Source organism: Lactuca saligna, chromosome 7 (assembly GCF_052625555.1).
Source record: "Lactuca saligna cultivar CGN05327 chromosome 7, ASM5262555v1, whole genome shotgun sequence".
Lineage (NCBI taxonomy): Eukaryota > Viridiplantae > Streptophyta > Magnoliopsida > Asterales > Asteraceae > Lactuca > Lactuca saligna.
This window is the reverse complement of record NC_136423.1, coordinates 17,199,624-17,225,929: the sequence shown is the minus strand read 5'-3', so window position 1 is coordinate 17,225,929 and position 26,306 is coordinate 17,199,624. Positions and strand designations below refer to the sequence as shown.

Sequence of the window (26,306 nt, the reverse complement as noted above, 5' to 3'; positions counted from 1 at the left end):
CTAACAACTGTACAAAATCATCATCGACACTGCTACTCCTTGTATTAGAGTTCCCTTCGTCGAGGTTGGTATCATTTTCCATTAATTCGCACATAACATCGTCAATAACATTAACCATCTCGTTACTTGGCGCTACCACATCTACAATCGAATGAATTAAAGGTTCACAGTGATATATCCACGTTTCATATGTCCGACTAAAACCATGTCTACACACTTGACATCTCATTGTTCTCAGATCGATGAAGTAAGAGTTATCACATTTCTCACACAAACATCTTATTTCACCATTACTATGAAGGTGTGATATGGATCTCTCGATAAAAGAGTTGAGTCCTAGCTGGAACTCGGGAGATAGACGACGCAGATTAGTAGTCCGACTTTTATCAATATACATGATGCAACTAAGACATCGTTTAGTGTTTAGGGTTTACTCTATGAGAAACTAGAAATCAAATAAAGTATTCATAAAGTAGATGATTCAAAAAGTATCCTCGAAACGGGAACAAATAATCAGAGACGGATAGAGTATTCTAAAGGGTAGGCTTATAAACCACTCTTTGAATACCTTATCTCATATGTGAACATGTATTACATGATTATCTGTTTAAGAAACATTTAACAACATTTCCCATTAGCTCTGAAGTGTGTGTGTGTATGTATATATATATACACACACACACACACAATCGATAAGCAAATACAAAATGACAACCAAAACTTTCTTACCCAAACAATCATGTAATACATGATCACATCCTACATTAGATAATGTACTAAAAATATAGTCCAACACAGGGACAACTTAAAATTAATTTCTAAATCTATTTGGGTCGGGTATTTCTAAGCTCATGATGATTACAAAGATGACACCTAAACAAATAGAATTTGGAAGAAATTTTGAGTTAATTATAGCATCTTACTTTTTTATATTATATTGGTTGAAGTTTTCTATAATAACGTTGTACTTTAAATATTATATTGTTTTTTCTATTTGTGCATTGTATTTTGCATTTTTTTATAGTTTATATATTTTCCTATTATAGCATTGTACTTTAAAATATATTTTTTTTATGGCATTTGATTTTGTTCTAAGTTTTCTATAATAACATTGCAAGTTAAATATTATATTACTTTTTCCATTTGAACATTGTACTTTTGTATATATTTTTTATTTATAGTATCACAATTTTTCATATTTTACTTTACATATCATATAGTTTTTTTTTGTGAATTATAGCAACCAACCTTTTTTTTTTTTTTTTCATTTTTTCCATTATAACATTGTACTTTACAAATTAAGGCCATGATGATTAAGCCCTTACACTTTATAAATTAAGGTCGTGATCAGTATAGCATTCTACTTTATAAATTAAGGTTATGATCATTATAACAATCTACTTTACAAATTAAGGTCATGATCATTATAACATTCTACTTTACAAATTAAGGTCATGATCATGTTTTCCATTATAACATTCTACTTATTTTTCATACTTTTCCTTACAAAATTTACTTTACAAATTAAGGTCATGGTGATTATAGCATCCTACTTTCTTTTTCTTTTCTTTTTCTTTTTTTTTTTCTTTTTTTTCATTAAAGCACTGTACTTTCAAAATAAGCCCTTAAAAGTTAGGTGATGTTCCAATCAAATTAACAAATACCTAAGGCTATTACTATTTCATATAACATTCTATCGTGCAACTATATTCAAGTATTAGACGTCACATATGTCACCGCTATTGAGGTCACTGCTAATAGTGTATACGACATTCGTTTCCATCGTTGGATTAGGGACTAAATTGATGGATATGGCTTAAAGTAAGCTTTTAATGTAGAGCGGGGTCCTTGACCATTAGTGGAGACGCCTTTAATGACGACAACTACAATTAGCGGTGACATCTAACACGAAAGGTAGCTATCGACGCTAAAGACATTGCCACTAAAGCTGATTATTCTTGTAGTGATACATATGATGAATACATATATGTTAGTTATTATGTTAATATTATTTGAAGTTGTAATGAATTTTTATATAAATATTCTACAATGAGTTTTAATTTATATGAAAGTTAGTTACATACATACATCTTATTATTTATTTTATTATGTTGTTTTTTTATTTATATCTATTTTGTGTTATTATTATGAATTAGTTAATAACACGTGAAAACTATAATTACAAAATTAATTAAAATTATATAGTAAAAGTTCATAATTATTAATCAATTATTTTAAATAAATTATTAATTAAAAGATATGCAAAAGTTTTAAAGTTAGTTAAAACTTTAAATTTAACATATAATTACAAAAAAATAAATATTTCAATAAAAGTTTAAAGTCTACTATTTAAAACATTATTGTCGTAAATAATAATAATCAAATATTAAAGAAAAGTCCCCTAAAACATAGGGATGATGCTTAGTATGTCTTCAAAAGTAATTTTATATTCAATTTTCTTTCCTAATATTTATTTAAAAAAAGTATAATAAAGTTATTTTAAATGTTAATTAAGGGCACGATACATCTATCCAGATGCTTAAAGATATAATACTAATAGTGGATCGATCAAGTCAAGTATCGTAAAATGGAAATATGATAAAGTTTCAATAAATTCCACGTAAACTATGCATTGTGGAATTATATTTCTTTATATGATTAGTCGCTTGTCTTGTTTGCGGATTCTTCGATATTAAATGCTTCTTCATACATCTTATACACATGAATATGTCCTTGGAATACTAGCTGAAAATATTAAACATGACGAATATCTATTTCAAGAACATGTGGTCTTCTCAAAGAGCTTAATCGAATAAAAGTGTCAAAGTAGTAATCTTTTTATAATCAAAATTTTAACTATATGTAGCCCTATTCGAACAAAACCTATATTCAAGATTCTTGTTCTTTTTCTTTAGCGAATTAGGTTTTTTTTTAATAGTTATATGTGACCATTTATACATGTTTTTTGTTACTTCCCGTTTCTTTCAGAAGTTGATAAATGATCGAGAAAAAACCATATGGTTAAACATGCAGCTCAATCAATGTATGCATAAGATAAGGTTATAAATGCTATTTTTGTAGGATACATTGATATCTTGTATATATATTATATACAAATGTTTATGTATTGTTATTAATTACTAGTTATGTAGAGTCATCTCTAGGATATATATTCCTGATATCTTGTATGAGAAATTAAATATCCTTCTACATTTTGTTTGTAATTTTTTTTTATCTATTTAACATAATAATAAGTGTACAAATCTAACATTTCATTCAAATGTAAATCAAATTAAATGACACTTGTCACCATCTAAAATAAGTAGGAAGATATTAGGCGCAAAAAGTAGTAGGATAATTAATTTCTCATCTTTTATATATATATATATATATATATATATATATATATATATATATATATATATATATATATATATATATATATATATATATATATATAGAGTCAAGATCAAATAAGAAGGAAATTTTTGGTAGGAAGGTAAGAAGTTTTTTTTCTACATATTTTTTTTGCGAACAAACAAAATGAATCATTAGATGATTCATTTTTAAGATGATTCACGAGAAAAAATTCTCAAAAAAACATCTCGATGATTCATTTATACAATGATTTTATTGTTATTCACTAAAATTGTCATAAAAATCAATTTTTTCTTAATTTACTTAAAAATTAATCATAAATATGTTTTTTTGGGAATTTTTTCTTGTGAATCATCTTACAAATGAATCATCTAGTGATTCATTTATTTTGTTCGTAAAAAAAATATGTAGAAAAAAAACTTCTTACCTTCCTACCAAAAAAAATTTCTTACCGGATCTATATCCTATATATATATATATATATATATATATATATATATATATATATATATATATATATATATATATATATATATATATATATATATATATATATATATATATTTTCTTACACAATAATTTGCGTTGATGTTTTGTTCATTGTTAATTAGTAGTGCTGTAGTGTTTTATTTTTTATATTTATTTTTTCTAAAATATAAAATTGCAAAGTGTAATATTTTAAATCATAAATTTTTGTGTATAAAAAAATAGTTTACATAATTAATTCCAAAATCACTTGTTTGAACTCATAATTAAATAATATCTTGTGAATTACCTATTTAACATCAATAACCATACATGCAAATTAACTTCATCAAGGTTCATCAACGTGGGTATGGTTTTTTTTGTCTTTGGAGAAATTTTTTGGAGCAAATTATATATGATCGTATATATGCATTTAAACATTTGACAATACTTTACTACTTTTTGGACTTCCTATCAAAATTTTTTGAATAGAAACGAAAAACTCACAAGATAATTAACATCTAAAAGTTGCAATAATTAAGCTAACACAAAGCATGTTATTAATAAATATTAAAAAACACAACTAAAATTAGAGCAAAAAAACATATTCTCTTTCTTTATATAGAAACCTAATCATTTGCTAACCCTACATCAAACTGGCATTGGTTGTCCTTCCTTCAAGGGTCACTTTGTAGCTTCTTTTTTAATATCCTCTTTTTTTCCTTTCCTTTTCTAACTTTTCTTCATTGTACTTCTACTACACTACTCCAATATGTGGCTCATATTTCTCTCTAAAGTATATATATAAATATAAATATAAATTTCAAGCTTTCTTGCTATTTTGATTAATTTGTTTTAATCAAAATAATAAAAAAGCTTAAGAACTTAACCTTTTTTTTTTTTGTGAAAAACAAACCAATGGGGCATGAACTTTTGTTATGTTTACAAAGAAATCAGTTTTTGAGGGTTTGAGTATTTTTGACTTTTTCGTCACCTCTATCTGAATGTGGTACCGAAGCTTGATGTCCAGTAATCGGTTGCGGCTTCAGTCGTAACTGGGAAGGTACTCGATACTGGCACAAGGCAAAGTCCACGGCTCCTTAAGTCTTGTTGTTTATCTTCCATAATGGTTTTAACGTTGTCGTGAATCTGTAGATGAGATTTAAGCTAGTGTAAACGATTTACGTTATAATTAACGTTTGAAAAAAAACGAACTAAAGATTCTAATAAATCAGCTATGTGTCTGCGTATCTTACTTGTTGACGTTGCATAGTAGCGCCATTTTTCATATAGGGAGCACTTAGAACCTGAAGTATGTAATGAAACAAATAAACATGATGTATTATAAGATATTATATTTAGAAATTTATACCAAATATAAACATACATTGACTTGATCGTGAAGGAGCTTAATGTACTCGATTGCTTCATGGAGAACTGATGCTGTATCAGTCTGTAAGTTTTAAATTTAATTGATCAACCATAAGCTATAAAAAGATTGAATATTTGAACGGAATTAATGATGTCGAAAAGAACATTAAGATCATGAATACCTTTCCGAAAGGTGAAACTAGTTGTTGGAGCGCAGTTACTCGATCCCCTAGCTTCTCTTTTCGAACCTGAAAAAACGACACCCTTAGGGTTTGTAACTACGTATTTATGGGTATTAATTCAACTAAATTCTTTAAAAGATTTAATGAAAATTCCATTAAAAATTAATCAATGTATACCTTAAACGTTGGCAATGGTGATGGTGTTTCAAGACGAGTTCGCTTGAATGTAGGTTCACCGGAGCTTTTCTTTACAGATGATCCCAATTCCCGAATTTCTTCATTTTGAGACTAAATTGAGCATTTAAAACGAAGTTGTTGATGAAACCCTAATCTTGATGTGCATGAGTGTATGCAAGTAAAAAAAAAAGTTATTTTTTCCGTTACCTTGTTGTTAGGGAAAATGGGTTTCTCTTCATATGTCGATGAGAGAAACGGAGACTGCGTTGAAGTGAAAAATCCTGCACGATTATGGTTTAAATCTAACGTTGAGGCGTTCCAGAAGGGGGTCTTGTTGGCTAAGTGTAAACCTCCAAGAGACTGTTGTTTTGACTTTACAGAAGAAGAGAATCCGGGCATGCTTGAAACCGAATTATAATCATCTAAATTCGATTGAAAATCATAAAGGGGTTGCTGCGACGGAGCTGCCGGCGGCGGTGGTGAAGTGTTATGGAATAAAGTTTGAAGTAAACTGGATGGGTAACCATATGAAGTACCACCCAAGTTTCCGTTGCTATCGCCGGAGCTTGTGATAAAGTTTGAAGGCTGTTGTTCGTCCATACCGAAATTTGATGAATCTTGGCCGCCGGACGGTAGGTTGTTCATGATTTCTGGTAGGGTTTGACTGTAACTCTCTTCACTTCTTCCATTACTAATGAAAATTTTCAATGGAGTGATCATCAGATTCTTTTTCTGCTTCATATAATTACAAAAGAAGTCTATGGTCCTTTTCTTCGAGTGAGTGGAATTTAAAGTTGAACCAATAATTGAAAAAACAAAGTAAAAGATAACCAAAAGCTATCGTATGCTTACACTAATAAAGCTTGATTCCAATTGGTAGTTGTAGACGGTGGCGAACCCATCATCTGAAAGGCTGAATCCGGTGAGATAGTCGTGGTTCGACCACCTGAAGACTCGTCAGTTGACCTTGTTTTCATGTTCATTATATCACTTTGCGGCCAGCAGCCTCCATAATTGCTCATATATGATGAGCCGATGAAGGTGGTGGTTCTTGGTGAACTCCACCAACTTCCGCCGCAGACCTCCCCCTGAAATTCTTCTGCCATGTAAATTTATCCACCAAGATTTCTCTCTCGTTCTTCCGTTGTACAATTAAACACTTGGAATGAAAGTTAGTCATTATATATATATATATATATATATATATATATATATATATATATATATATATATATATATATATATATATATATATATATATATATATGTGTGTGTGTGTGTGTTTTGTGGTATGTGTATGTGAAACATCAGGGAATGTACGGAGGATGTAAACTACTGAATCTGGTTGACAATTTACAAAGTGACAAGCTAGTCAAAAATAAATTGATTTTTTTATATGAAATTTCAAGATTTTATTAATATTTATATAAGAAATTTCAGTATTTTATATTCTAGAAATTTTTAGTTCAATAGAGAAACAATTTCGGAAAATGACTATTAAGGGTAACTAACTGTTGCGTTTGTTTTCATTTGATTTTTTTTCCTTTTTTTTACTTAATATACCATCAAACTTGTTGTTTGTATTCACCATAACCTTTTTGATCGGCTTTTGACATGTGATAGCTGGTCAAAAAATTATGGTGAACACAAACAACAAGTTCAATTCTATATTGAGTACAAAAAAAGGAAAGGTACCAAATAAGAACAAACTCAATAGTTGGTTACCATCCTGAGTCATTTTCCCCAAAAAGTTTATAACATCCAGAATTTCAGGTATCATATTTTAATTAATTAGTTTGTGTCAAGAAGAGGGACTCGACAAGTTGACGCCTAGACTCGTCGAGTAGGATCACGATTGCTGACTGGATTTAATGAATGGACTCGACGAGTCGGCAGGTTGACTCGACGAGTCCGCGCTGTGGATAGAAACCCTAAATCCCTGGGCTTGTGCCCTATTTAAGGGATCTTATGGCCCTCATTTGCGGCCACCTTCACCCTTGAGAACACCAGAGAACCTGAGAGCATTGTGAATGAGAAAAGAAGCTATTTTCATCATTTCTAGTGTGATTTTGCAAGAAAGAAGTAAGAAGGGCAAGCTAGGCAGATTGAGGAGCTTAGATCTACTACCATTTGATCAGAAGAGGCTGCTAGAGGTATAAATCCATGATCGTTCTTGTGTATATGGTGATCTACTTGAATCTAGGGTTTTCTTATGCCTTCTTTAGCTTAGATTCAAAGCATATGAGGTCCCAAGGTGGAATTCTTCTTAGATCTGGACCTTAAGAGGTCCAGAGAGTCCTATCTATCCTGCTTTATGCTATTCCTTTGGAGATATGAACCTAGGTTGCCATTTTAGAAGCTATTTCTCCAAAAGAAGCCCTTTGAGTGTTGCATGAGTGTAAAGGTCGGATCTTTACGTGATTATTGTGTACTGGAAGGTCGGATCTATAGGTTAGAGAAGCAGATCTGACCTCAGAAGGTCTTTTGAGTGTTTCCATGGAGGGAATTCGCCGAGTCCATAAGGGGACTCGACGAGTTGAGTCAGGTTGCCCCGCGATTCATGACCAGTGGTAACCCGTCGAGGGAAAGGTTAACTCGACGAGTCGAGTGAGGATTTATGAGGATTAAGAATACACGCATGGACTCGCCGAGTTTGGTCAAAGTTTGACCATTGATTAGAGGTGACTTCAGTTGACCTTAGGATTTTGGTCAAGCTGATTCAAGAGAGGTCAGAGAGGGGTAGAATGGTCTTCTACCCATTCTTTAGGAATGAGGACAAGAGAAAGTATTGATTAGAGATGTTATTATGTTGATAGGAGGAGGCTAGGTCGGGTTATCAAGCACGAGAGGTTATCCGACATCGTACGAGGTGAGTCTTTTCACTATGCTTTACCTAGAGTGGTAACTATGTGTGACTGAAAGGTCTTATGTGCTATGATGAGTATGTGATATATGTTGTTATATGATATGTATGTGCTATGTTATGATTGATTATTATGATATGGATCGGAAGGTCGACAGTGTATGGGCTGGAAGGTCAAGATGATACAGACCGAAAGGTCAGAGAAGTGGGACCGGAAGGTCTACCAGGTTTATGGGATGAAAGTCCCTTGAGACACATTGACCAGAAGGTCTTGTAGAGTTGTAGCCTTGAGTGGCGTATGTGTTTTACATGGTATTTTGGGGAACTCACTAAGCATTTATGCTTACCGATTATGTGATATGTGTTTCAGGTACCAGTGAGGATCGCGGGAAGGCACCGACATGATCTGTACACATTGATAGAGTTTTATGTATTTGAGATCTTGGGAATTGTTTTATTTGGATGACATGTGTTACATTGGGTTTTGATATTTCTTATGAATGAAATCATGTTTTTTTTTAAAAAAAATGAAAAATTGTTTTGGAAATTCACGTTGTTACAAACTTAAATGAAATTAAAGTTGCAAAATTATCAAAGACTACAACCTTCTTTGGCCATAATGTATATGAAGAGCGTTTTGAAGAGGTAACTTCGTTAAAACATGGTCTATGCTATGTTTACTGTGGTAAGCTATCAGCACCTCTCTGCAAAAAGATATGCCTATGTATGAGAGGTATATTTATCATGATAAACGTTTACCTCATGGTATATTATGATGATGTGTCTGTAAAAGTTGCATGATATTGTACATATTAATGTTGTATCTTATCCTATGAATTCGATCTTAAATCTAAGTAAACTAAAAAATCACAGTACTTGTGACTCACTCGTTTGTAGATTTGTCTAGAATCCATGATACGATAAATCATTTGATTTGAAATTAATGTAAATGTAGTCATGAAATGCACATGCTTAGTCAATATTCTCCTAATAAGTATTCAAGTGCATCGCAAAGTTGTACATGTATGAATAATGTTCTTTCGTGGGTTATGTTTTGAAGATAAGCAATAATAAATATCATTAAGTAGATGACTGAGATTTCCTATAAATGAGTAATGGGAAAATGAATCAGGAGGGTAATCAACTGTTGCATTTGTTCTCATTTGGTCCCTTTCCTTTTTTTTTGTACTCAATATACCATCGAACTTGTTGTTTGTGTTCACCATATCCCTTTTGACAAAAAAAATCGGTCAAAAGGGTTATGGTGAACACAAACAACAAGTTCGATGTTATATTGAATATAAAAAAATGACTAGATGAGAACAAACACAACAATTATTTACCCTCAAGAATTATTTTCCCAAACAATTTTAATCTCACAAGTAGCAATTTATAATTATTCAATTAAAGATTTAAATATAATGATTATAAGGATATACCCATGCCTTGCCAAATTTCATTAAACATATAAATAGTAAATACATACAAGTGTGGGCTAACTAACCGAATACAATGAGCCTAAATACGATGACTGTATATAAAATACTTGACGACATAACTTGTTGTCCGTTTGCCTTCTTATTCGCTATACGATAATAACTAAGATGTATGAATTTGTTTTTCTATAATAGATAAGAAGAAATTTTTTGATAGGAAAGTAAAAAAAAAATATGTGTATTATTCTTATCACAAATAAAATGAATCATTAGATTATTCAAAAGGAAAATAATTCATAAGAAAAAATTATCAAAAAAATATCTTTATGATTCATTTTTAAGTAAATCAAACAAAATTCACTTATATTACAATTTTAGTGAATAACAACAAAATCATTATAAAAATGAATCATCGAGATATTTTTTCAGGAATATTTTTTGTGAATCATGTTATTTTTGTTTCATTTAGTGATTCATTTGTTTTGTTCGCCAAAAAATTATGTAGAAAAAAAAACTTCTTAACTTCCTATAAAAAAATTGCTCACCGGATCTATATCCTACAAAATAGTGGCTATACAAATACAATATCTTAAAGAAAAAACCATATCGCAGTACTGACATGCTTAGTAGCAAATTGATTCAAATAAGTAGGCGATGCACAAAATTATTACAACAAGCTTCAGTAGTAACAGCAGTGTAGAACCAACGAATTTCATTTGTTGAAATCCGTAAAAGAACAATATTGGGTCAAGATGGGACATGTGTTCGAGCTTGATAAAGCATGGGAGTTAGTGCGATAGATCCAAAATGTATTAAAACTCCTACAACATCGGAGGTTGGATCGAAGAGGTCTCAAAATTCAAGTTCGGTCGATGTTTTGGATGCATGCATTACAACACTAACCCCCTATGGCGACGACAATTTTTGACGCTATACCAATGACATCTCATTGCCATAGGGTATACAGACGATTTGTCGTCGGTAATAAGTTGTTGGCATAGGTCAATACAATCGTCGATATAGGTGTCGTCGAGATAGGTTCCTTTATTCCGACGACATGTAGTTGGTACAGCTTTTGTCCAGATATTTTCGGAAAAAAATAAAGTTTTATTAATTACCTGTAGCGACGACATGTCATTGGGAAACCTGTAATGATGATTTGTCGTCAGAATATGGACAAGCTATTGCGACGACTTGTCGTTGCTACAGGTTTTTCATAGTTGTCGATTAAATACTTATAGCGACGACTTGTTGTCGGGATAGCCACTGACTGTTTTTTTAGTTTTTACAGATTCTGTACATTACCATTCCCGCATTTTTAACAAATCCAAAAATTTTGCAACATATATCAATTGAAATACAATAACTATCTACTATTGTTCAAATTCAAAACATCAAATTCAAGTTTAATATTACAATAAGTAGTTAACATTGTTCAAAACAGTGAAAAACATCAACCATCATTATCATCCTCATCATCTTCTTCTTTTTCTTCTTCCATCATTTTAGCAAATTGTTGAGAGATACTTCCTTGTATGTTAGAGTTGAATAGAAAGTTAGGAAATGGTGGTGGTTGGAAGTTAGAAATACATGCCGCTAATGATGCATTATATTGTTGCAAGTATTCTTGCATTTGTTGTGCATCAAATTGGGATTGAGATTTGGATTGAGATTAGGGATGAGCAAAAACCGAACCGAAAACCAAAAAAAACCGACATAACCGAAACCGAAAAACTGAAACCAAAGCAATAACCGACGGTTTAGGTTTGAATTTTACAAAAACCGAAAAATAACGGTTTGGTTCGGTTTTGACGTATAAAACCGCCCATAAAAACCGAACCGAACCAGATATATATTATTTATATTATGATTTACACTTTTAGTTTTAGACTTTAGACTTTATCTCTTTAATACTTTATGTTTATTTTCAACAAACTGTTAATGGTGTTAAACTTTGATCTTTTGAGCACTTTTATGCTTTTATAATACTAGAATTCGTTCTATTTATTTTAGTATATTTAAAGTAGATACAATACTATTTATCACAATGTATTTTCACTAGGTTTGAACCAAAAAACTAGAAAAAAAAACAGGAGCTCATAAACCCACGGTTTAAAACCGAAAACCCATAAACCCAACCCGGAAAACCGAAAAACCGACCCATGCAAAAACCGAACCTATATGGGTTTAAAAACCGAAAAACCGACTTTCTATAGTTTGGTTTGGTTTTAGCCGAAAACCGACCCAAATCGACCCATGCTCATCCCTAGTTGAGATTGAGACGATTTGGAAGTGGAAGGCCGTTTGTTTGGAATTAAACTGAAGTTGGCGGTTGGTTTCCTACCCACTCCGCGAGCATGCCCGCGTCTCGTCCCAAGGGCACGTTCTAAACATTCTTCCTCATTTACTTCTCCGCCTTCCCCAATCCCACTTTGAATTTTCTCATATTCATCTTGAATTTTCTCATAAATAAAGAAACAATAAGCATACGATAATTAAAAAAAACAACTAAATTTAAACATTAAAATAATTATAATATACCTTCAACAAAAAACTATAATTAATAATAATAATATATTTATACAAATCATTCCTTTCGTTTATCACTTACCCAATCCCGTTGTGCTCGACTTGTACACCAAACGGAACCTTCTTTGTAGCGTATTTGTCTCCAACCCTCAATATGATCTAGCTTCTTTCCCATTTTATCCTATAAAAAGTGAAAAAATAAAATAAAATAGTTATACAAATGTTAATAACAATTTTAAATAATACTAATATATTTTATTACCTCTAAATAATGTCGTTGAGCATAGGATCTACATTCGTGAGCACTTGTGTGTGGAAGTTTCGACCTAGTAACCATATTTTTGACGTACGTGTGTTTATATTCATTGGTCAAAAACAACAAATCAATCATTTTATGCCAAGCTTCGGCGGTCTAATCAGTCGATGGACATCTTCTTGTCCTTTCCACATCATGATATCCACCAACTCTATCAAAATGTTTTTTCATCTGATACCTGCGCTCTCGATCAGCACTTTGCATATCTGCTTGGATACCCGCTCGAACGGGTTCCCACAAGTCTATGCCCCGATACCTATCAAGATCAAAATAAGTCTGCAAAAAGAAAAACATATTCGGTTAGTAAAAAAGAATATTTAATAAGTGTAAATTTCAATAAATATAAAATATATTGTATACTTACTTCTAGCTCAGGATATAAATCATCTTTGTACTTGGTAGGAACACAATACCAAGTATGATAATGCAACGGTACCTCATCCCACCAGATTTGTGATCAACCTGACAAACAGTTGTTCGTTGTCCCCCACGAATCGATACGTCCGCCCGGAGGTATCAATTCTCACAACCAAAGGCTTACGATCGTTATTTTCAAACTCATTGTAAAAATTTAAGTTTCTCCCTTTGCCACACACATTCACATTCTTCTCATTTTGCTAAATTTACATATAGAATTGGAAATTTAGAAATTTAAAACCTTAATATATCTAATACTTAAGAATTTGATGTAAATTACAAGATTGACAACCCGATGGTACACCGCGTACGACCCCGTGTGGAGGTCTATCCCCACCGTCTCCTCCATGTCCCCTCACGACTTCTGCCATCTGTTTAACAAATATTATAAACATTCAAAATATATAATAAAGCTACTTATAAACAATCAACATTTAAAAATTTAACAAATATTATAACCAATCATGATATATAATAACTATAACATATCGTCAATCAGATTTATCACTAGAAAAATATAGATGTATAACATCATCATCACTGTCTTAGTTTTCATAATTTATTTCTGCATCTAGAGAGTACATATCACCACCGTCATTGTCATCGTTAATGACTGGTATCGATAACAACCATACTATTTATAGTCTTTAAACGTCCATTACGTAATGACACATTGAGCCATTTTCCACGAAAGAGTACAACTGATTTACCATAAAAATAATGCAACTCTATGATATCCTCTAATTGACCATAGAATGGTGTATTGTCTTCTCTGAATGTAACAACACTACTATTGTGAATAGCACATCGGAGATCACAACTATTCACGAACAATCGAACACCATTTACTATGCACACAATATAAGAATATATACACGCAACGGACCATGTGCCAGCGCCTTTAATTCGTCAGTACAGTTCGAAGACAAATCTTTTTGCAAACAATAAATCTGTAAGGAAATATAATATTGCATGTTTAAGTAATAAATTAGTTTTACATTATAAATATATAACACATTTAGCTTTTCTTTAAAGCATGAAGGAAATTCCATTTTGAAATCAGTTTTAAGGAAATTATGATTTGAATTCACTGAATGTAGGACAAAACAATTAAAATAGTTAAAACATATTATAACACTATCGAACAAAACAATTAAAATAGTTAAAACATATTATAACACTATCGAAAATGTAGTTAATAGATCAGAAACTTATGATTTGTAGCTTCTCATCTCATCCTCATTGCAATTGTTTAGTACAAGCCAATGCAATAAATTTTTGGCCTCTTTACAAAGTTCAACGATTTTCTTAGCCAACTTATTCGACATCTTGATGAGAAGAGAAAATTGCCCTTTTGGAAGGCCGGGATCATCATTTCTATCAGCAAGGTTGAATTTAGTTTGCATACCCTCAAGATACATAAAGCAGATTATGTCAAAGCTTCGTCTACAACATAACCCTCTGATATTAAACCTTCTGGTTTGGATTTGTTTCTGACACAATTATTAAGGCTTTTCATATATCTTTCAAAAGGATACATCCATGTCATGTGTACTGTCACAACTAGCAAAATTAGGATCGAGATTTTATTCATGTACAAACACTTTCTCTATGTAACCCTGTTGCATTAGATTATTGAAATTCAAACGACAATGTTATACGAGTACATGTATGCATACATTAAGAAATGAAGATGTAATAGCCTTTTATAAGCCCAAATTTAATTTAATAGCTTTTTTTTGCCACACACAAAGGCTTAAAAACCTTTCATTCTTCATATCTTTCTCAAGAAAAATTTAGGATCTCCAAGCATTTCTTCACTATCTTCAAATTTTTGGGTTTTAGGTAATCCATTCCTTGAACTTCTAGCTTTTCTATGTGACTTTTATGTTGATTCCCTCATGTTCACACACATTTTTCGTGTGTTAGATTCCTAGGAACACCAACCTTTCCAAGAAACCCTTCAAGTTCATCCTCTTCATCCTAGGCTCGACATCATCTTCATCATCTTTCCAACAACCCACAAAAATCACCAAGGTGAGTTCATACCCCCCACATTTTCAAAAAAATTTATGTTTTAGGGGGGGGGGGGGACACATGTAAAACTTTGTTTATGCCAAAAATAACTTCATGTTTACATCTTTATGTTAAAGGTAAAATATTATTTGCATTAGTCATGGTTTATACTAGTTTTCAGAATAAATATTTTTGATATACATATTTTTAGAAAGAAACATAACTTACGATTATAAAACTACGTGGTTTTGGAAACTTTTACTAAAAGATAGATCTTCTAGCAAATGTGGTTACATTATAGGCACTTACTAATTTAGTGGGTTTTAACCCATAAATATTATGATCCAATTTCATATTTTCGTACTAGGCAAAAATACACTTTCATATTTATATAAAAGATTATATATATAGTTTCAAAGATATACTTCCTTCGTTTTACAAGAAAAAGGAGTCGTAGTTCACGTAAATCAGTTAATGGTCTTGTGAGACGTTCTTTTCACAATACCTACCTAGCGTACACCTTAAGTCTTGCATTATAACTAGAGTATCCTGGAGGGAGAGCGAGGCCATTTTGTATAGATCTATATGGGATTGACAACCCCACACCTCAGCTGTTCACTACAGCTAGACGGGCCAGTCTAGGGTGACAAAGGTCCTACCAGCTCCGATGCTTGAAGAACGTCGTGTACAGGTATACAATCACATTAGCATGGTTATAATAACTCACATAGGGATTAACATACTATCTCGGTTTACAGGGAGCTTACACTTCATTAGTTTTTCTAAAAAGATATAACTGCATACTATTGTTCAGTACAACAACTCTCATACACTTTTGGTCTTAGGGTTTAAGACTACACTTTTTCATACATCAGAAAATATTGGATTTTCTGGGAATACGCATTTTACAATAATAAAGAAAGTATACAAAGGAAATACATACATCTACAGTTCATACATAAGAAAATATTGGATTTTCTGGAAACATACATTATCATTTTACAAGGAAGAGATACAAAGAAAATACATACATTTTTGGTCTTGGGTATAAGACTTATAACTTGTTTTTAAAGAAAATATCAGATTTTCTAAAAGTATACAAAAACCAATTTCTCGAAAATGTTAAAAATCCTTTTCATACAAAATTCTTATGAATTTATTAGCGTAATCGTTGACACTTTTCAAAATCACTTGTATTCTCAAGAAACCAGTAGAAAGGTATTCAACCATTCTTGAGGATCGGCGTCGTCGTTTCATGGTTTATACTTTTCAATTATTTGTATTTAACTTTTGAACAAGTAAAGTATTGTAAACTAGCATTATCAATGTATGAATGTTTGAGTTTCTATCTTTCATTACTATTCAATTTTTATGATATTGTACATGAAGTCACTCCATCTGCCCCCAGACGTTTCCACCGTTTGGGTATGGGGGTGTGACAGATTGGTATCAGATCATTATTTATAGTGAACTAGTATATCAAACCATATAAAATATGGAAATATAAATACCATGGCGCTTAAACACTCTGAGTACAAATATACTTTTAAAAAAATATAATAATATTTTAAGTATAAGTGCATACAAGTTAAGGCAGTGTCATAACAAGGGCATAATAAAAGTAGTATGATGAGTTGAAAACTACGGGCAAGCCTCAGTATATGTGATTAGACCTTAGATAAGTATAGTCTGATCAACTATATTTATCCGAGGTGTAACTAGCATAGGCTGGGAAATAGTCGTAGTAAATGACGAATATGAGTATTTTAGGATATTTTAGAACCACACACTTACACCCACTACGTATTTCTCGTACATGTATTCTCGCACAGACGACATGGTTGAATTTCACCATGAAGACCCTCGTTATCCTACCGTATTAGCCAATGAATGGATTAAGGTGAAGCCAAAAGAGGTTCATGAGGAGAACCCAAAAGTGGGTCCTGAAGAATACCAAGAGATGGACTAGGGGGGATTCTTATGAGGAGTCGGACGATGATGAAGGCGCCAGAGAGATCCTTAGCGAGCCTTACCCTATCGGGAGTCGACAAGAGACCCTTTCAGTTTTCTCCTCTCAGGTACGTAAACATCCAATAAAAGCTCCCTTGGGATAAACATACCTAGTATGAAAAATATTGTTCATAAAAGGGAAAGCTTCGTTGCTAACATCCACCTTGTCCAAGATACACCTCCAAAAGGGGCAACCTAGTTACATGCCTGGGCTAGAGGAGACTATCGATGATCTGCATTAGGCATGCATCAACTACACAACATCCTAGGCCCTAACACCCTCACCAATCAAGCATTACCTCTAATGGAACAACTATTGGCTCATCTAGGAACCCAGGTTTAGGCTCTCCATCATGAAGTAATGGATATGGGAGGCGAAGCCCGGAATGCGACATTGCAAAATTAACGCCTCTGCAAAACACAAGAACGCCATTCAGGAACAATGTTGAGTCAGCAATCAGAGCAGGAGGACCATACAAACCGTCTACACTCCTTAGAGGAGGAAGTGGTTTTCTTGAGACAACAAATCATTGCAGCTGAGGCTAGGGCATATGATAGACTAGGATAGCCAAGTGAGCTAGTAACTACACTCGTGAAATGATATGCTGTCTAGGATAGCCAAGTGAGCTAGTAACTACACTACTCGCACTACGTCTTAGGTTTATTACGTATTTGATCACAGTTAGTAGTACTAAATTAAGAGAGGTACACCCTTCAAGAAACCATGTAATATGAATCAACTAATTGTATTGATAACTATATTCTATTTTGATAAACCTAATGTTCATATAATACCTACTACTACTTGTTACCATGAGTACATTTTTAGAATGTGATCGAAACTTTTGGGAATCATACAACAAAACATGTGACTTATATACGTGTATACATAAATGTATATAGATGCGATACTCGTAGCTCTTAAAGAACCATTGTCAAACTCTGACCTAGTCAATGATGTGTCCATTAGATAAGGGATCATATATTCCTTGATTCTAGATATTATATGGACTGAGGCATGGATTATAATCATTCTCTCTGTCCATCTTTTTTTTCCCGATTTTCGATTTATGACGACCGACTAGTTGAACAAATCAAATCAGTCCAGGCTTGGCTAAGCACTTAGGGTGTCATCATTAAATCATTGAGGCGCCTAAAGATATCGCTTTTATCCACATGGGGTAAAAAAAGCAATGATTTTTATGATATTAGAGTGTAATAAGGGCTTCTAGAGAGTATGAGTGAGTTTCTTAAACGATTAAGAGCTTAATGCATTAAACTGTCAAGGAGCAGTTCCTACCACGTGGCCATATGATCACCACGTCGTGGAGATTGTGGTTATCACAGCTACTTTGTTTTAAGTTTGTCATGATGTGATAGATGCTTATCCATCACATGGTGGCCAGTTTAGTTGACTTTTGGATGTTGACTTTGACCGTTGACTTTTTTGAAAAAGTTTGACTTTAGGTCAATTTGAGGGTCTTATGTTGTAGTTTACAGTTTGGTCCATCATAGTTGTATATGTGACTTTAGTACCTGTTTTTTTTTTTTTGGATTTACGAGAGCCATGTTGTTATGTGCTAGACTGCAAGGTGAGTTTTCTCACTATACTGTGAACTGTAGTATGTGTCCTTATGCTAGATGGTAAGGTGAGTTTTGGATTTGTGAGAGCTATGTTGTTATCTATTAGAATGCTAAATCTACCACGATTAAATGTGATTGCTTGTTATTGTTTTGTGCATATGTTAACATAGGTTTGTTGGGTTCAGGTGATACTGCTTTGTATTGTAAGCCAACATACTCTAAAGCAATCCGACTATCTGTTGCAAGCTCACGAGCGGTTCATCTTTATGTTGTTGGCTTAGGATTGTATAGTTAAGTTGAGGCGCTAATGCTTTGTGTTGTAGGCCAACAAATACAGGAGTGGTCCAAGGATATGGTTCATGCTCGGGAGTGATCCAACTTTATTTTGTAGGTTATGTATAAGGTGGTTAGGTTGAGGCGGTACTACTTAGTGTTTTACCCGGGAACGGTCCGACTATATGATGTAGGCTCGAGAGCGATCCATATTTTTGTCGTAGGCTTAGGAGGTGGTGCAGCCCTGTGTTGTAGGCATGGTATGCATACATTGTATGTGTATTGTTGTGTGTGGTAGTTTAAGGAAACTCACTAAGCTTTGGCTTATAATTGTAGATTACATGTTTTTCAGATACTTACCGGATGTCGAAGGTGGGACTGTACACATGCATATCAACGCATTTAAGTTTCAAGATTCCGCATTGTTCTCCTCATAACTGTGATTTTGAATTATGGTTTATGAACAAATGGTTGACTTTAATGTAACTTAAAAAATGGGTGTTTATTCTTTTTTAATAGAATTTGGGAAGTTACAACCTATAAAAGATTTCAAACAACCCAATATCCATCCTCTCCACTGCATACCAAAACAAAACCTCTCAAGTATGTCATCAAGTAAGTACTTGTGTACCAAGTCATATGCTTCCTCAAAATCTACCTTAAAAATCATATTCGTTTTTTTCTTAGCTTTACACCAATACATAAACTCGTTAAAAATCACAGGGTCATCTAAAATTTGACGATCACCAACAAAAGCTGACTGCTTGACACTAATTAATTCTCCAACCACTACACTGTAACAACCCAAAAATCAAGAGTAAAATATTCAATTTTATTATAGCCAAAACATTAATACCATTTATTTCAAACATTCGAAAACATCGTTAATTAAAACATTTTTCAGAGTTCGTCCCAAAATCATTTGTTGCGGAAATCATAGGTCTGTGCAATGCGATCAATCCGAGCCCTTCTTTTCCAAATCTATGATACCTGAAACAATAAACAAAATTGTAAGCACGAAGCTTAGTGAGTTCCCCAGAACATACACCACATAATCCATACTAGCTATAACATCTATATAAACCATATCAATCACATAAGCCATGCATATAAACATATAAAGATTGCCATGGGCTCCTCCACATGGTTTGATATCCAACTTCTACACGATTCCCTCGGGGTCTTCCAAGCAAGTATCACAAAGACAACTAGCATATCACATACTTTGATAAACAACTATCGTTCCACATGTCACATAATCAACTAGCATATACAAGCCAAGCATATAAACATATAAGGATGCCCTGGACACCCTCCACGGTCTTATTCCATGATGTAATGGGCACCCTCACATGGTCTTACACCTATATGCCATGCACACCCCCCATGATCCTACATGGTCTTACATCCAAGGGCTAAGGGTACCCCCTCGGTCATATTTGGAACGTCACGGGCACCCCCACATGGTCTTACAGCCAAGTGCCATGGGTACCCCCATGGTCTTTCCTGCAAGTAACACAAACAAATAGCATGGCACATAGCATATAACCAAGTAACGTACATACCACATATCACTACATCAACTAGTATACCACATAACACAAAATGGGTCTGCCTTGGTGCCTTCAACCCATTGGTATGGTGAGGAGACTCACCTCACACTGCTAAAGTCCCGCGAATAAAACTTTAACTGCTGGTTGATAAGTTCATGAACTGTCAACATCAAAACGAAACCCAATTAATAATTGGGTTCCAAGACGAAACCATAATTCCATTCTTGGGGTAAAAAACTACTTTACCCTAACTTAGCTTTATTCAGTCAAACTATGGACCAAAGCCCAACATATGACCCAATTTTCCAAATTCGGCCCAAACCTCTACATGGGCTTATCTTAAGGCCCAATCATTTATTCTAGTCCAAAAACTTAGCATTCTGCTGGCCCAATAGCTAATAATCCTCAAGGCCCAATTATGGCCTATTTTTCAAAATTGGGCCCAATCCTTTCAAATGGGCCTTATCCGAAGGCCTAATAATTCTCTTCATCGATAAGCATGTTCCCCATTTGGCCCACGCAGGCCCACATTAGCTTAGTCCAATAAATGGCCCAACAAAAACCCAAGCCTAATTAGGGTTTTTCACATAAAATGACGATTAGGGTTAAATTGTTCCTACTTAACCCATTAAGGACTTAATCCATTAAGTCTAATCGTATAATGAAATCGGGCTTGTGTCATAACTTCACTCCAATGGTCCAAAATGCGGGTCCTGATAAGCCCAAACCAATAATTCCAAAATTAGGGTTTTCTAAACCTAATTAGGGTTTCCAACCCATCACAATCCAATTAGGCCCAAAAGCTAAGTACTTAGGCCCATTAGGCTTTCATTAGGTCAATTAGGGTTTTCCTAAGTCGGACAACACCTACTACCACCTCGGGTAGTGGTGGTCAACGGAGGCTTACAGCGGCGGCCACTACCTTACGGTGGTGGTTATGGTTCTAGTCCCATTATATCCAAGCATCCAAAAGCAAGCTAAACACATGAAAAAGCACACCACCACCCAACATGGAGGTAGTTGGCGGCAGCCACCACCTCACGGTGGTGGTGACAACTTTTTCTTTTGATTATTCTAACATGATTACAATAATACAACGTAATATCCCAAAAATAACACACTCAAAAAAAATACACACGCACAACCACCTTGTGGCGGCAGGCGGCGGTAGAGAGTGGTAGCCACCACCTCACGATGGTGGCGGTGGGGTCTTTCTTCGGATCTACGGCCAAGAAAACCTCATGTATCCCTAAACCATCGCAAAACACGCACACAACCACCTCTCTTGGTGGCTGGTGGCAGCAGAAAAGGTTCAGTCTTAACTGACGCGAAAAGGAGAAGTCGACGTTGCTGAGGTCAACAATCGGACGTCCGACGGTGGTTTTCGTCTTTACTGAAGTGATAGAATGACCACCGCTCTTCCATCATTCTCAAACCATGCGTCCATATTCATATCTCTAACTCCGGTCTCCAGTCGTTCTCTCTCTCTCTCTCTCTCTCTCTCTTTCTCTCTCTCTCGTCTGTTCACGACATCCGTTGGTGTGTCAACGGTGATTCGGTGGTGCAAGGTGGCGACGAGGAAGCTGGAGGCTGACGTTTCATGCTTACGGCACCATTGTCGACTGGGAACGGCAGACCTTTCGTATCCACGGCTGACCAGAAGAATGTGCGTGGCGGCGGCCAGTGGGAGATATGAGGGTGGGGGCTTTTGGACTTCCGGTAATGGCAGTTGCACTTTGTCCCTTAGGGTTAGGGTTTCGTAGGGTTTATATACCCGAGCCAATGAAACATATTGCCACAATGGCACAAATGGTCCTTTCTTTAACATCTTTGCAAACCTAGTCCCATGATTTACTTTTCATACCCCTATTCCCATAATTCTTTTCATTTTAAGTCCAAAAGTTACCAAATAGCCCTCCGTATTTAAATTGTTTTCAAGTGAAGTCCATAGGTTACCATTCAGCCCCTAAGCCTCCAAAATCTCTTTAAATTAAGTCCAAACAATTTACCAAGTAGTTCCTGCCTTCATAATTATTTATCAAACCAATCTGAAACATACACTTTTAACCCCCCCCCCCCTGACTTCTAAAATTATGACAATTAGTTCCTCGAGACCAACACGTTGCTATATAATTATTGATTTTGGTTACTATTATATAAAATAATAACAAAGATTACATCTCAGTGCTTTTAAGTCTACTATTTATTTAATTTATTTTAAACAAAATGTTACAACTCTCCTCCATTTAAATTAGATTTCGTCCTCGAAATCATTCCTTACCACTCCCGACACGCCAAATAACTGGAGCATCATGACTATAATCCCGAGCATACCACAGCCTTCCCAGGGCAACTGAAACCAACCCTTGCAGGGTTCTCTAATCCGTAGATGAACAGATTTCTTGTATCATGATCACTTCCACTCCGTCTGAAATCTATAGTCTCAAGATGGCCTGTCTTCCTGACAGACCGCCCATATCGAATCATTGTCGAGTTTACTGCACTTATCTCCTAACTGGCTATTGCACTTATGATGTTATTTGGTCGAACTTTAAACAACTTAGTATATGCCCCGAATAACACGCAACTCCACACATGGACCCCAAATCACTGAAACCACTCCAACTTATATTGTTTCCATGTAGGTGCTTTCTTGAAGAACAACCGGGACCTCCGTGGTCCCAACTTGTCTGCCAAGTGTCTGGAACAGCGGACACCTACCCGATTGCTGAGCTAGAAATACATGTAAGTCCCATGCGACCTCCGAAGTGTACATCGTCTAACAATAACTGCCCTATTCATACCGCCACTCATGGCTCCTTCAATCCATTAGATCCATACGATCATGAAAGGCAAACAACTTGTTGCCACTAAATCCGACGCAAAAAGGTGAATGCTACCCGAATAATTGTAGTCTTACTGTTCCGTGATTCCAATTATATTGTGACCTACTCACAACCTTGCGAACTAGCCCATACTGGTTTAAGTCATTCAAACGAATCCGTGAATGCCACAGCTACCCTACAGTCTTTCTACACTTCCTGCACTATTTGACCGCTTATGAATGCTATGGCTCCCCCCCGTAGTCTTTCAACACTCTCCACACTATATGAATACTAGTGAATGCTACGACACCCCCTAGTATTACAACACTTCCACCCTATTGACCATGAGTGAATGCTACGGCTCCCCTGTAGTCTTACAACACTTTCATCCTAACCGACTATTAGTGAATGCTATGGCTCCCCCATACTCTTACAACACTTTCACCCCAACTAACCATTAGTGAATGCTACGGCTTCCCCGTAGTCTTACAACACTTTCAACCTAACACGACCGGAGCCCAATGCTTTACCCCTAATCTATCAATTCGAAACGCATACAGAGTCGAGCATGCACTCGACCGAACACCCGAACTGAACTTGATTCATGACTGGAGCGCCAACCGGCTTCCCCAAATTCTGCAATCATGCCCCAAGAAGACACAATTCAAATGCTGGGGAGTTTTACCAAACTCCAAACCCGCACAACCCTCAAACAAAATAGCCACTTAGGCCTCCATTTTCCTCGATGAGAATGAGAAACCCATCCCGATCTCATACCTTCCCCTGTCCTGAATACCTACATGATTCTCCGCAACTTAGATTCGACTAAGTCTTCGCAATACATGATGTTTGAAGGATTCCTAATCCTTTTTACTACTTAATAACCAAACTATTTACAATATACAGCTTACCCCGTGCTAGTTTTCTATTATTGGACCAAACCCCAAAAGACTACACAACTCCTAAAGATCAGACGAACACTTCACGAATCCTAGTGAAACTAATATTCTCAGATGCCTTGAAATGATGCCACACTTATATCTTGAAGTCCAAATAATCAAAGTCTCAGCAGTAGGCAAATTCCCCTGGCACTTCAAAAAGCCAACCCAAGCATAATGGTTGATTAACCAATCCTGACCGTATACCTTCCACATCACGTCTCTGAACTGATCTTGACCGTAGACCCAGATAACATTGAACGCTCCAAACCAACAAAGAGGGAAACGGATTTTTACTAACCCCCCCCCCCCCCTCGCGGCCACAATAACTCACGGTATGAAAATGGCATATGATAATTTTTGAAGGTATAACCCAAACACAAGCAGGGAAACAACCCAGAGGTACACTTACCAAAACCCTTAGAACGAAAACTACATCATGCTGTTTCTTGCAAGTGTTGTACTGAATCCGGACCTGCTGGCCTCTCAAAAGATGATCCGAACTCTTGGATCTCTAACTGAGATCCTCCATAAAACTCACATGACCTGAACCTCTCTTCTTGAGGTACTCAAAATCGATCTTCCGCCCTCAGGCTTTGGGACCAATATCATTCAGGGTCTCGCACCCTTACACACTCACCAACTCAAGTGTCAACGACTGAACTATAATAGTTGGAGCAACCTTTTCTCTAAAACAGGCTACTAACTACCCTAAATACATAGTCTCTAATCCTGAAAGTGCAATAGATCGGACAATCAATCCTTGCCTCATGATACAAGAGATCCAAGGCGAACTTAAAACCCTGATAGTCCTTCCACTAACTGGCTCACCACCAGAGCCGGGACCAAACCGTGGTCCTTCCTCATGTGTGCTCATCCTCGTCTGGAAAAGCATCTATCCCCACTATCTGAGCATAAGCAAGAATTTTCCTTCCCATAAGCTTCTTAGATTCTCCAAGACTCTCACCGACTCGAGTATGGATCTTGTGCTTTCAGTAGTATGGGTCCATACTACCTTCCACACCTATCCATACTTTCCTCAGGAATCCTCCCGAATCCTCTAAGTCACCTACTCCACTGGTTTACCAAATATCCGCTAAATAGCAACACAATACCCACCAAAGCAAATCCTAGGCTCCCCCTAGGTTCCCAACATCATTGAACCACCCTACTAACTCATTAGAACATATCCTACGCTTTCCTAGGTTCCCAACCTAGCCCTACCATCAGCTGCTAAGGAACTCCCCATGACACCAGCCATCCACCTCCTGGATAACGTTATATCAACTTAGTAGTTGACTCCCATTACTCAAGAGTTCCACAAAGCACAAATCAACCAGTATTCGTGCAGTAGCACTCCGATCCAAAGAACTATCATAGAACATTCAACCCACATACCACAACTCATGTTATCCACATCCATCTATCATCACTGTCGGCTGCCTTATGCATGCAAATTATACACAGACCAGGATCTAATAGTCTATCAAATAATAGACTCTACCCTAGGACCACAACCAGACAAGGAACTGGAAATAAGGCTAAATCAATTATTCTAAGGCTATAAGATCCTAACTGTATACAATTTTAAATTCATACACTTAGCAATTACTAATACCAATAATCATTCTCATTCTAGCATGGCATATAGTATCTCCAAGGCTACATGCATCATATATCAGGACAAATCTATCGCTAACTACTCAACACTAGAATTCAAGTCTACCAGCTCATACAACATATAAAGGCATATCTCCTAGCCTTAACTAGCATGCGATTCTCAAATTCATAAACCAAGTTGTAACAGATAACATATATGGGTATTCTAAGGAAATTTACTTGAGCTCGGTTGATGACATGCACCACACCCTTTCTTGTCTAAGAAAACTTTTTCCTTGAAAACATTTTTCTTTTTGAAAACTTTACAGATCCTCAATTTGAGTTCAGACACACCTGAAAGTATGTCCGACTCC

The 26,306-nt window shown here is 35.1% G+C and overlaps 1 protein-coding gene across 1 annotated transcript; it reads right to left on the bottom strand.

The window, feature by feature from the left end:
* Positions 1-4,380: 4,380 nt before the first annotated feature.
* On the bottom strand, positions 4,381-6,743 carry LOC145005783 (transcription factor bHLH112-like). The gene is made up of 7 exons (XM_078964892.1): positions 6,426-6,743; positions 5,781-6,264; positions 5,574-5,684; positions 5,397-5,462; positions 5,231-5,296; positions 5,100-5,150; positions 4,381-4,992 (listed from the first exon to the last, which is right to left on the bottom strand). Exons 1-7 carry the CDS (start codon positions 6,677-6,679, stop codon positions 4,840-4,842), a joined length of 1,185 nt encoding a protein of 394 aa, XP_078821018.1. The 5' UTR covers positions 6,680-6,743; the 3' UTR covers positions 4,381-4,839.
* Positions 6,744-26,306: the final 19,563 nt, after the last annotated feature.

Coding starts and splice junctions, on each gene's coding strand:
- LOC145005783 (XM_078964892.1), bottom strand. CDS start 6,679: ATGGCAGAAGAATTTCAGGGGGAGGTCTGCGGCGGAAGTTGGTGGAGT. Junction 6,265..6,425: donor TGGAATCAAGCTTTATTAGT/GTAAGCATACGA, acceptor AATTTTCATTAG/TAATGGAAGAAGTGAAGAGA. Junction 4,993..5,099: donor CTACTATGCAACGTCAACAA/GTAAGATACGCA, acceptor TCTCATCTACAG/ATTCACGACAACGTTAAAAC.